Source organism: Salvelinus alpinus, chromosome 2 (genome assembly GCF_045679555.1).
Source record: "Salvelinus alpinus chromosome 2, SLU_Salpinus.1, whole genome shotgun sequence".
Taxonomy (NCBI): Eukaryota; Metazoa; Chordata; class Actinopteri; order Salmoniformes; family Salmonidae; genus Salvelinus; species Salvelinus alpinus.
In genome coordinates this window covers 88110610-88123761 of record NC_092087.1, presented here as the reverse complement: position 1 = coordinate 88123761, position 13152 = coordinate 88110610, and the positions used below count along the sequence as shown (strand labels likewise).

Here is a 13152-nt window from a genome sequence, read left to right as displayed (position 1 = left end):
AGGACCTCGGCGTTACTCTTGACCCTGATCTCTCTTTTGACGAACATATCAAGACTGTTTCAAGGACAGCTTTTTTCCATCTACGTAACATTGCAAAAATCAGAAATTTTCTGTCCAAAAATGATGCAGAAAAATTAATCCATGCATTTGTTACTTCTAGGTTAGACTACTGCAATGCTCTACTTTCCGGCTACCCGGATAAAGCACTAAATAAACTTCAGTTAGTGCTAAATACGGCTGATAGAATCCTGACTAGAACCAAGAAATTTGATCATATTACTCCAGTGCTAGCTTCCCTCCACTGGCTTCCTGTTAAGGCAAGGGCTGATTTCAAGGTTTTACTGTTAACCTATAAAGCGTTACATGGGCTTGCTCCTACCTATCTTTCCGAGTTGGTCCTGCCGTACACACCTACACGTACGCTACGGTCACAAGACGCAGGCCTCCTAATTGTCCCTAGAATTTCTAAGCAAACAGCTGGAGGCAGGGCTTTCTCCTATAGATCTCCATTTTTATGGAACGGTCTGCCTACCCATGTGAGAGACGCAGACTCGGTCTCAACCTTTAAGTCTTTACTGAAGACTTATCTCTTCAGTAGGTCATATGATTGAGTGTAGTCTGGCCCAGGAGTGTGAAGGTGAACGGAAAGGCTCTGGAGCAACGAACCGCCCTTGCTGTCTCTGCCTGGCCGGTTCCCCTCTCTCCACTGGGATTCTCTGCCTCTAACCCTATTACAGGGGCTGAGTCACTGGCTTACTGGTGCTCTTTCATGCCGTCCCTAGGAGGGGTGCGTCACTTGAGTGGGTTGAGTTACTGGCGTGATCTTCCTGTCTGGGTTGGCGCCCCCCCTTGGTTTGTGCTGTGGTGGAGATCTTTGTGGGCTATACTCGGCCTTGTCTCAGGATTGTAAGTTGGTGGTTGAAGATATCCCTCTAGTGGTGCGGGGGCTGTGCTTTGGCAAAGTGGGTGGGGTTATATCCTTCCTGTTTGGCCCTGTCCGGGGGTATCATCGGATGGGGCCACAGTGTCTCCTGACCCCTCCTGTCTCAGCCTCCAGTATTTATGCTGCAGTAGTTTGTGTCGGGGGGCTAGGGTCAGTTGGTTATATCTGGAGTACTTCTCTTGTCTTATCCAGTGTCCTGTGTGAATTTAAGTATGCTCTCTCTAATTCTCTCCTTCTCTCTTTCTTTCTCTCTCTCGGAGAACCTGAGCCCTAGGACCATACGTCAGGACTACCGGGCATGATGACTCCTTGCTGTCCCCAGTCCACCTGGCCATGCTGCTGTTCCAGTTTCAACTGTTCTGCCTGCGGTTATGGAACCCCTACCTGTCCCAGACCTGCTGCTTTCAACTCTTAATGATCGGCTATGAAAAGCCAACTGACATTTATTCCTGATTATTATTTGACCATGTTTGTCATTTATGAAAATTTTGAAAATCTTGGCTCTCTCTAATTCTCTCCTTCTCTCTTTCTTCCTCTCTCTCGGAGGACCTGAGCCCTAGGACCATACGTCAGGACTACCGGGCATGATGACTCCTTGCTGTCCCCAGTCCACCTGGCCTTGCTGCTATTCCAGTTTCAACTGTTCTGCCTGCGGTTATGGAACCCCTACCTGTCCCAGACCTGCTGTTTTCAACTCTTAATTATTGGCTATGAAAAGCCAACTGACATTTATTCCTGATTTATTATTTGACCATGCTTGTCACTTATGAACATTTTGAACATCTTGGCCATGTTCTGTTATAATCTCCACCCGGCACAGCCAGAAGAGGACTGGCCACCCCTCATAGCCTGGTTCCTCTCTAGGTTTCTTCCTAGGTTTTGGCCTTTCTAGGGAGTTTTTCCTAGCCACCGTGCTTCTACACCTGCATTGCTTGCTGTTTGGGGTTTTAGGCTGGGTTTCTGTACAGCACTTCGAGATATTAGCTGATGTACGAAGGGCTATATAAAATAAACTTGATTTGATTTGATTTGACTTCCTGGACTTGCCCAATAAGACATTAATTTGAGTTAATCGGTTGTAGAGCATTTAAAAACATGGTCCGTTGCCCTAATGAACAAGACCAGTACAGGTGTTTGAAGCAGAAGCAGGCCAGACAGGAAGGGTTTCCTCGCAGGGGTTTCCTCCAGGAACTCACAGCAGCAGGTTCTATACCTGGAACATACCATAACAGGGTCGTATTCACTAGGAAGCAAATAGGCCGAAACAGGGAGTAAGGACCTGAACTTGTCCAATAAGAAACGCATGTTTTCATTTTCTGTTGCAAAACATCTTGCTAGAGTGTGCACTAATGAATGTGACCCAGGGTCATACATGTACCGAACGCCATCTTAGGTGTTTGAAGTTAATCCAACCTGAACAGGAGGGCTCTGGGACACCTGAATACCACTCGCCGTCCACAGCAGGTGTGTACAGACTGCAGACCTCCTAACCCTACGCCTCCTCTTTCTCTCCTCCACACATCTCCCCTGTTCTCTCACCCCTTCTCCTCCACACCCCTCCCTGTTCTCTCACCCCTTCTCCTCCTTCTCTCCTCCACACCCCTCCCCTGTTCTCTCACCCCTCCTCCTCCTTCTCTCCTCCACACCCCTCCCCTGTTCTCTCACCTCTCCTCTTCCTTTTCTCCTCCACACCTCTCCCTGTTCTCTCACCCCTCCTCATCCTTCTCTCCTCCACACCCCTCCCTGTTCTCTCACCCCTCCTCCTCCTTCTCTCCTCCACACCTCTCCACTGTTCTCTCACCCTCCTCCTCCTTCTTTCCTCCACACCTCTCCCCTGTTCTCTCACCCCTCCTCCTCCTTCTCTCCTCCACCCCTCTCCCCTGTTCTCTCACCCCTCCTCCTCTCCTCCACACCCCTCCCCTGTTCTCTCACCCCTCCTCCTCTCCTCCACACCCCTCCCCTGTTCTCTCTCCCCTCCTCCTCCTTCTCTCCTCCACACCCCTCCCCTGTTCTCTCACCCCTCCTCCTCCTTCTCTCCTCCACACCCCTCCCCTGTTCTCTCACCCCTCCTCCTCCTTCTCTCCTCCACACCCCTCCCCTGTTCTCTCACCCCTCCTCCTCCTTCTCTCCTCCATTAAAGACTGAGAGCAGTTGGAAGTAATTAGGACTCATTGGGGTGTGTGTAACGGATGTAAAATGGCTAGCTAGTTAGCGGGTACGCGCTAACAGCGTTCCAATCAGTTACGACACTTGCTCTGAAACCTAGAAGTAGTGGTTCCCCTTGCTCTGCAAGGGCCGCGGCCTTTGTGGAGCGATGGGTAACGACGCTTCGTGGGTAACTGTTGTTGATGTGTGCAGAAGGTCCCTGGTTTGCGCGAGGGGACGGTCTAAAGTCATACTGTTAGATTGATGCTGTTGACCCGGATCACTGGTTGCTGCGGAAAAGGAGGAGGTTGAAAGGGGGGTGAGTGTAACGGACGTGAAATGGCTAGCTAGTTAGCGGGTACGCGCTAATAGCGTTTCAATCAGTTACGTCACTTGCTCTGAAACCTAGAAGTAGTGGTTCCCCTTGCTCTGCAAGGGCCGCGGCCTTTGTGGAGCGATGGGTAACGAAGCTTCTTGGGTAACTGTTGTTGATGTGTGCAGAAGGTCCCTGGTTCGCGCCCGTGTCGAGGGGATGGTCTAAAGTTATACTGTTACATGTGTGTGTGTATGAGAGAGAGCATGAGTGTGTGTACCATACCAAAATGTCTAGATCAAAGCACCAGTCACCATGAGTCCAGGAAGGCACCTGAAAATGTTCAGCCCTCTTAAACCCTCCTATTCCCCCTCCATCTCTCTCTCACCTGCCTCCAATAGAATGGAACACACCATCACCACACGCTTTGTGTCCCCTTTAACACAATACCATATCACACACACTTTGATGCTACACAGTGGGCCAAAAAGAAAATTGTGTCAATAAAGTTTATTCAAACAAACAACCAGACGTCAAACAACAATGGCGGCCAGCACAACAGTGACTGTTCTGACTCCCAATGGAAGAAGACAAACCGTAAAAATATCGCCAAACACACCTTTGCTACAGGTAGGTAGTAATTAAGCTGATTTCCTGCTCTCCCAGTCTGCGTTTAAAATAACTGTCTCCCTTTTCTAGGTTATGAAAACGAGAGTGATCTTTCCATGTTGGCTGAACAATGACTGTTCAGTTTAGCCTGCTCGTTTTCCTCTCTTTGTCTGCACAAAGTCATTTGTTTAGCTGATAGATAACCAATACTTTGTATTTAGGTCCTCGAAGACGTCTGCAAGAAACATGGAATTAATCCTGACGACCACGGTTTAAAGTGAGTTGAGCGCTTAGTTGTTAGCCTAGCTAGCTAACTTGGTCGCCAGACGTGCTAACGTTAGCTGGCTAGCTCTGAACTGAAAGACTAGCTAGCTAACTTGGTCGCCAGACGTGCTAACGTTAGCTGGCTAGCTCTGGACTGAAAGCCTAGCTAGATATCCTCTTTATTACAACGTGGATGTTTTGTAGTGGTACCAAACCATCAAACTGAACTATGATGAAGCTGTGATTGAGGGAGTGGAGGGGGAGGGATGGCCAGTCGTGTGCGCGCTCTGTCCATGTCATTTGTGTATGGTGCTCGGGGACACTGCCCTTTCACTAAAGCCTCATCCCCCCCTTCCCTCCCTCATCCTCCCCTTCCCTCCCTCATCCTCCCCTTCCCTCCCTCATCCTCCCTCATCCCCCCCCTTCCCTCCCTCATCCCCCCCCTTCCCTCCCTCATCCCCCTCTTCCCTCCCTCATCCCCCTCTTCCCTCCCTCATCCCCCTCTTCCCTCCCTCATCCCCCTCCTCTCTCTCTCCCTCATCCCCCCCCTCTCTCTCTCCCTCATCCCCCCCTCTCTCTCTCCCTCATCCCCCCCTCTCTCTCTCCCTCATCCCCCCTCTCTCTCTCTCCCTCATCCCCCCTCTCTCTCTCTCCCTCATCCCCCCTCTCTCTCTCTCTCCCTCACCCCCCCTCTCTCTCTCTCCCTCATCCCCCCTCTCTCTCTCTCTCCCTCATCCCCCTCTCTCTCTATCATCAATCCCTTTGACAGATTTCAGAGGAATGTTCTGGACCTGTCGCTCCAGTGGAGGTTTGCCAGCGTGCCAAACAATGCCAAGCTGGAGGTGGTGACCAGCACCCGGAAACAGACCGGGACCGACAGCCCGGTGAGTGATACTTGTGTGTGTGTGTGTGTGTGTGTGTGTGTCGTGCAGCATGACTTCACCATGACTTTGTCCAGGAAACATCAACTTTACTACTTCTGCTTCATTATGGTCATAACAACATTACTGTTGCATTTGATAAAATGTTCCATGTTACCCCTTTGGCTGTCAGAGTACCTGTCTCTCTGAGTACCTACCCCTCTCTCTTTATATATCTCTGTCTCTCTCTCTACCTCTCTCTCTCCATCTCTGCAGTACAGTTGATAACCATTGCTATAAATGCAAAAAAATCCAATCTTAATGAAACATGTATCACTTGTTGGCCTGTCCCTCTGTACTGGTACAGATCTACTACTCACACCACTCCTCTCAGGATCCCTCCCCATGACCCATCTTCTTCTACTTTCTCCACTGCCTCAGCATATGACAACTTCTGCACTACTCTAACCCTGGAAACCTCAACCTGCCTCTCTCACAAGGGACATCTGATCCCCAGCACCATGGGCACCCCTACAATTAACTCAACCTGCCTCTCTCACAAGGGACATCTGATCCCCAGCTCCATGGGAACCCCTACAATTAACTCAACCTGCCTCTCTCACAAGGGACATCTGATCCCCAGCTCCATGTGCACCCCTACAATTAACTCAACCTGCCTCTCTCACAAGGGACATCTGATCCCCAGCTCCATGGGAACCCCTACAATTAACTCAACCTGCCTCTCTCACAAGGGACATCTGATCCCCAGCTCCATGTTCACCCCTACAATTAACTCAACCTGCCTCTCTCACAAGGGACATCTGATCCCCAGCTCCATGGGAACCCCTACAATTAACTCAACCTGCCTCTCTCACAAGGGACATCTGATCCCCAGCCCCATGTGCACCCCTACAATTAACTCAACCTGCCTCTCTCACAAGGGACATCTGATCCCCAGCTCCATGTTCACCCCTACAATTAACTCAACCTGCCTCTCTCACAAGGGACATCTGATCCCCAGCTCCATGGGAACCCCTACAATTAACTCAACCTGCCTCTCTCACAAGGGACATCTGATCCCCAGCTCCATGGGAACCCCTACAATTAACTCAACCTGCCTCTCTCACAAGGGACATCTGATCCCCAGCTCCATGTTCACCCCTACAATTAACTCAACCTGCCTCTCTCACAAGGGACATCTGATCCCCAGCTCCATGGGAACCCCTACAATTAACTCAACCTGCCTCTCTCACAAGGGACATCTGATCCCCAGCCCCATGTGCACCCCTACAATTAACTCAACCTGCCTCTCTCACAAGGGACATCTGATCCCCAGCTCCATGTTCACCCCTACAATTAACTCAACCTGCCTCTCTCACAAGGGACATCTGATCCCCAGCTCCATGGGAACCCCTACAATTAACTCAACCTGCCTCTCTCACAAGGGACATCTGATCCCCAGCCCCATGGGAACCCCTACAATTAACACATACCACTACTTTCCCCAATGCTACACATTCCTTTGTCTCATGCCCTTCTGCACACTTCTCACACCTAGGAACCTCCCTCCTACACACTGCTACCACGTGCCCATAAGCTTGACACCTGTAACAACTTAATGTATTTGGCACAAAAGCTCGTACAGGATAACTTATATATATTCTAACATCAATTTGTCGGGCAAAGACTCAATATCAAAACTCAAAAGAACAGACAATGACTTTTCTGTTTCACCACTCTCACCACCCTGTCTGCGTCGCACCAAACGACGAGCGTAACAAACACCGGTAATCTTCCCCTTCAGTTGGTAAACTTTTACATTTACTGCTACCCCAGTAATCACTCCTTTCAATGGCACCCTTTTCTTGAGAGAAACAATTCACATTTCTTGCCCCCATTTGTTTAATGCAGAGCTCCTTCTCTCCCTTTCTCTACCCCTCTCTTTCTCTACCCCTCTCTTTATATACCCGCTCTGTCCCTCGTTCTGACTCACAGTTCTCATCCAACATAGTTCCCCTGTTTCTATTTTTACAAATGGTTAGTTGTTAAAAACACATTTTTGGCATCCTTTTTAACTCTGCCAGTGTCCTGGGGGAAACATGTTTTCCATGTTAGCTAGTCACCACAGTGAGTGATGGGTAAACAACTGGCCGGGTCTGGATTAAGTTAACACGTGTCATCATCCATCTGGGATGACGTCTGCTGTTTCCACTGGGGTTCTGAGAAGAGGTCAGGTCCTTTCTTAATGACATCATCTATCCTCTACCTGACAGCACTCGTGTCATCAACATGTGCCAAGTCCCCTCCCACCCACCGAGAAAAAGCATACAACACGCTAACAACATACATGTAGTGTTTCCGTTCCACACAACCATAGACAGTCAGACATCAGTCGGAAGTTTACCTACACTTAGGTTGGAGTCATTAAAACTCGTTTTTCAACCACTCCACAAATGTCTTGTTAACAAACTATAGTTTTCACTTATAATTCACTGTATCACAATTTCAGTGGGTCAGAAGTTTACGTACACTAAGTTGACTGTGCCTTTAAACAGCTTGGAAAATGACAGAAAAGGATATCATGGCTTTAGAAGCTTCTGATAGGCTAATTGACATCTGTGGATGTATTTCAAGACCTACCTTCAAACCCATTGCCACTTTGCTTGACATCATGGGGAAATCAGCCAAGACCACAGAAAAAAAGTTGTAGACCTCCACAAGTCTGGTTCATCCTTGGGAGCAATTTCCAAACGCCTGAAGGTACCACATTCATCTGTACAAACAATAGTACGCAAGTATAAACACCATGGGACCACGCAGCCGTCATACCGCTCAGGAAGGAGACGTGTTCTGTCTCCTAGAGATGAATGTACTTTGGTGAGAAAAGTGCAAATCAATCCCAGAACAACAGCAAACGACCTTGTGAAGATGCTGGAGGAAACAGGTACAAAAGTACCTATATCCACAGTAAAACGAGTCCTATATCGACACAACCTGAAAGGCCGCTCAGCAAGAAAGAAGCCACTGCTCCAAAACCCGGATAAAAAAGCCAGACTACGGTTTGCAACTGCACATGGGAACAAAGATCGTACTTTTTGGAGAAATGTCCTCTGGTCTGATGAAACAAAAATAGAACTGTTTGGCCATAATGACCATCGTTATGTTTGGAGGAAAAAGGGGGAGGCTTGCAAGCCGAAGAACACCATCCCAACCGTGAAGCACGGGGGTGGGGGTGCTTTGCTGCAGGAGGGACCGGTGCACTTCACAAAATAGATGGCATCATGAGGCAGGAAAATTATGTCAGGAAGTTAAAGCTTGGTCGCAAATGGATCTTCCAAATGGACAATGACCCCAAGCATACTTCCAAAGTTGTGGCAAAATGGCTTTTGTACAACAAAGTCAAGGTATTGGAGTGGCCATCACAAAGCCCTGACCTCAATCCTACAGATAATTTGTTGACAGAACTGAAAGTGTGTGCGAGCAAGGAGGCCTATAAACCTAACTCGGTTACACCAGCTCTGTCAGGGGGAATGGGCCATAATTCACCCAACTTATTGTGGGAAGCTTGTGGAAGGCTTCCCAAAACGTTTGACCCAAGTTTAACAATTTAAAGGCAATGCTACCAAATACTAATTGAGTGTATGTAAACTTCTGACCCACTGGGAATGTGATGAAAGAAATAAAAGCTGAAATAAATAATTCTCTCTACTATTATTCTGACATTTCGCATTCTTAAAATAAAGTGGTGATCCTAACTGACATAAGACAGATCATTTTTTTAATAGGATTAAATGTTAGGAATTGTGAAAAACTGAGTTTAAATGTATTTGGCTTAGGTTCCACACCACCATAGACAGTCAGGCATTATAACATACATGTAGTGTTTACGTTCCACACCACCATAGACAGTCAGACATTATAACATACATGTAGTGTTTACGTTCCACACCAACATAGACAGTCAGACATTATAACATACATGTAGTGTTTACGTTCCACACCACCATAGACACAGACATCATAACATACATGTAGTGTTTACGTTCCACACCACCATAGACAGTCAGACATCATAACATACATGTAGTGTTTACGTTCCACACCACCATAGACAGTGAGACATCATAACATAGTGAAGAACAATCTGGCCTTAATGGCCATGTACTGTTATAATCTCCACCCGGCACAGCCAGAAGAGAACTGACCTCTCAGAGCCTGGTTCCTCTCTAGGTTTCCTCCTAGGTTCCTGCCTTTCATGGGAGTTTTTCCTAGCCACCGTGCTTCTACATCTGCATTGCTTGCTGTTTGGGGTTTTAGGCTGGGTTTCTGTACAAGCACTTTGTGACATCTGCTGATGTAAAAATGGCTTATATATAAAATGTGATGGATGGATTGATTGTCATCGGCTGTTTGTTTATGTCACAACGCATTTAACAGCTGTGTGAATGTGGCTGGGTTCATGTCTGATCGTTCTCTCAGAATGTGTTTAGTGAAACAATGTGTTTATGTAGTAAGTTGTTAGGTCTGTGTGGATTATTTCCATGTTACGGGGAGTCTAGATGTGGCAGACGATGAAAGCGTTCTTGGTAAACGGTAACAACAAGGCCGTGTGTGTCAGAGGGAGTGCAGGTAGAGTGTTTGAAGCGGTGCCCGTGTTGTTATAAACTGTAGAGTTTATAATCATCTCTGTGATCATGACTCTACTTCTCTGGATGACTAACAGCTCTGAATAGGAATTCTGGCTCTGTGTTCCCTAGATGTGTGTGTGTTCCCTAGATGTGTGTGTGTTCCCTAGATGTGTGTGTGTTCCCTAGATGTGTGTGTGTTCCCTAGATGTGTGTGTGTTCCCTAGATGTGTGCGTGTTCCCTAGATGTGTGCGTGTTCCCTAGATGTGTGTGTGTTCCCTAGATGTGTGTTTAGTGATACCTCGGGTCACACTATGTGTTGGTGTGTGTTCTCTAGATGCGGTGTGTGGGTTTCGTAAATGAGTCGTGTGTGAGGTCTGTGTTCTGTCTCTGTGTGTGTGTGTGTGTGTTGTCTCTGTGTGCGTGTTGTCTCTGTGTGTGTGTTCTGTCTCTGTGTGTGTTCTGTCTCTGTGTGTGTTCTGTCTCTGTGTGTGTTCTGTCTCTGTGTGTGTTCTGTCTCTGTGTGTGTTCTGTCTCTGTGTGTGTGTTGTCTCTGTGTGTGTGTTGTCTCTGTGTGTGTGTTGTCTCTGTGTGTGTGTTCTGTCTCTGTGTGTGTGTTCTGTCTCTGTGTGTGTGTGTTCTGTCTCTGTGTGTGTGTGTTCTGTCTCTGTGTGTGTGTGTTCTGTCTCTGTGTGTGTGTGTTCTGTCTCTGTGTGTGTGTGTTCTGTCTCTGTGTGTGTGTGTTCTGTCTCTGTGTGTGTTCTGTCTCTGTGTGTGTTCTGTCTCTGTGTGTGTTCTGTCTCTGTGTGTGTTCTGTCTCTGTGTGTGTTCTGTCTCTGTGTGTGTTCTGTCTCTGTGTGTGTTCTGTCTCTGTGTTCTATAACAGTGTGTTCTAGAGCAGTGTGTTGTATTCTGTGTGCGTTCCTCAGGTGCGTATTGCCCTGCAGATGGAAGATGGTACTAGACTCCAGGGTTCTTTCTCCAGTGGACAGACACTATGGGAGCTGCTCACACACTTTCCCCAGACCAGGTAGGTAGGTAGGGTTGTCGCTGATTGCCCAAGTGCAGTGTGTGTGTGTGTGTGGGCTCGCCTGCCTGCCAAGAACCAGAGGGTTATGTTATTTTTATGAGTGAGTGCTGAACACTCCGATCAAAGAGTCTCAGACAGGAGTGTGCCAAGTTACAACAACCCCTCCTCTCTCCTCCTCCTCTCCTTTTTTCTGTGCCCTGTTTTCTTTCTCCTCACCCCCAGCCTCTCTACTCTCTCTCCAGCCTCTCTACTCTCTCTCCAGCCTCTCTACTCTCTCTCCAGCCTCTCTACTCTCTCTCCAGCCTCTCTACTCTCTCTCCAGCCTCTCTACTCTCTCTCAGCCTCTCTACTCTCTCTCCAGCCTCTCTACTCTCTCTCCAGCCTCTCTACTCTCTCTCCAGCCTCTCTACTCTCTCTCCAGCCTCTCTACTCTCTCTCCAGCCTCTCTACTCTCTCTCCAGCCTCTCTACTCTCTCTCCAGCCTCTCTACTCTCTCTCCAGCCTCCCTCTCTACTCTCTCTCCAGCCTCCCTCTCTACTCTCTCTCCAGCCTCCCTCTCTACTCTCTCTCCAGCCTCCCTCTCTACTCTCTCTCCAGCCCCCCTCTCTACTCTCTCTCCAGCCCCCCTCTCTACTCTCTCTCCAGCCTCCCTCTATACTCTCTCTCCAGCCCCCCTCTCTACTCTCTCTCCAGCCTCTCTCTCTACTCTCTCTCCAGCCTCCCTCTCTCCAGCCTCCCTCTCTCTCCAGCCTCCCTCTCTCTCCAGCCTCCCTCTCTCTCCAGCCTCCCTCTCTCTCCAGCCTCCCTCTCTCTCCAGCCTCCCTCTCTCTCCAGCCTCCCTCTCTACTCTCTCTCCAGCCTCCCTCTCTACTCTACATATTGTCTTGAGTTTAGGAGCTCAATCTTTGCCCTGCTCATGGCCCTTCACCCCCCTTCCTCCCATATCCCGACTCCTTACCTAGCCCCTCCCTATCTCTCTTAGGGCCCTATGAAATCAGCGTTGGGGAAGGGATCATGGAATCCAGACATTAAAACAGAATTTTATTGAATTTAGTAGGAAATCAACTAAATGTATTTATTACAACATGGATTAATTAGACAAAGTTTATCATAAGACATGAACAAAATACATCAGTGATTCCTATTTTCCTGCAACTTTCTGAAACAGTACCAAAGTGTGTGTGTGCTTCTACATTTTGTATGGCTGTTAGCGATGATGCTAATGATAACCTTCTTCCCAAAAACCTTGTAATTTAAATGTTAACTACAAAGTGGACTGACTACCTGGCAGAATGATGTCATTATATCATCAACCCAGAGGCTGTTTGTTTAGCAAAACTCTGCAGTCACACGAGCACTACAGAAACATCACTAACCAAACATTTTACATTTCAGTAATTATCCAGAGTGACTTAGTATATTCATCTTATGATAGCTAGGTGGGACAACCACATCACAGTTAAAGTAAGACTGCTGTCATAGCTGGGACGCTGGCTCCACCATCGGGGTGCGAGGACAGAGAAGAGCTTGGACTGGGCTGCCCTCCCGTAGGGGTGGAGGAGACCAGGGGTGGCAGAACGGAGGGCTGGAGGAGACCAGGGGTGGCAGAACGGAGGGCTGGAGGAGACCAGGGGTGGCAGAACGGAGGGCTGGAGGAGACCAGGGGTGGCAGAACGGAGGGGTGGAGGAGACCAGGGGTGGCAGAACGGAGGGGTGGAGGAGACCAGGGGTGGCAGAACGGAGGGGTGGAGGAGACCAGGGGTGGCAGAACGGAGGGCTGGAGGAGACCAGGGGTGGCAGAACGGAGGGCTGGAGGAGACCAGGGGTGGCAGAACGGAGGGGTGGAGGAGACCAGGGGTGGCAGAACGGAGGGCTGGAGGAGACCAGGGGTGGCAGAACGGAGGGCTGGAGGAGACCAGGGGTGGCAGAACGGAGGGCTGCGGTTGGGGTGTAGGGTTTGAGCACAGCCTGAAGGTAGGGAAGAGCAGTTCCTCTTGCTTGCCAAAAGGCAAGCACCATGGCCGTGTAGTGGACAACGGCCTCTTCCTGGTGCTCACTGGCATTAAAGGGTAACTACACCCAAAAATCTAAATTTCTTCTATTTTTCCCAGACCTTAAAAGTGGTCTTCTGATGTGGTTTAAACATTGTTGTGGACTGAACATCCAATGTAGTTGTTTTTGAAATCGGAAACCTGGAAAAGCAACACGGAGAAAACAGAATTTAGGAAAAAAAGTAAACGGAATTAGGAAAAAAAATTTTTTTTACAGTGCCCTACTCTCTTTGAGACCAGCTGTCCGCCCGTCACCCCTTTCGTCATCTCTGTGATGACATCATCACTAAATCTTTGCCACGGAAGCTTCC

At 48.6% G+C, this 13152-nt stretch overlaps 1 protein-coding gene across 1 annotated transcript in view; it reads left to right on the top strand.

Moving 5' to 3' along the window:
- Positions 1-3780: 3780 nt before the first annotated feature.
- The window catches only part of aspscr1 (ASPSCR1 tether for SLC2A4, UBX domain containing), a 33221-nt gene continuing 23849 nt past the window's right edge, over positions 3781-13152 (top strand). The window contains exons 1-4 of the mRNA XM_071389724.1: positions 3781-4031; positions 4232-4287; positions 5044-5158; positions 10690-10790. Coding sequence (XP_071245825.1) covers positions 3945-4031; positions 4232-4287; positions 5044-5158; positions 10690-10790 — 359 coding nt within the window. The 5' untranslated portion in view covers positions 3781-3944. The remainder of the gene's footprint in view (positions 4032-4231; positions 4288-5043; positions 5159-10689; positions 10791-13152) is intronic.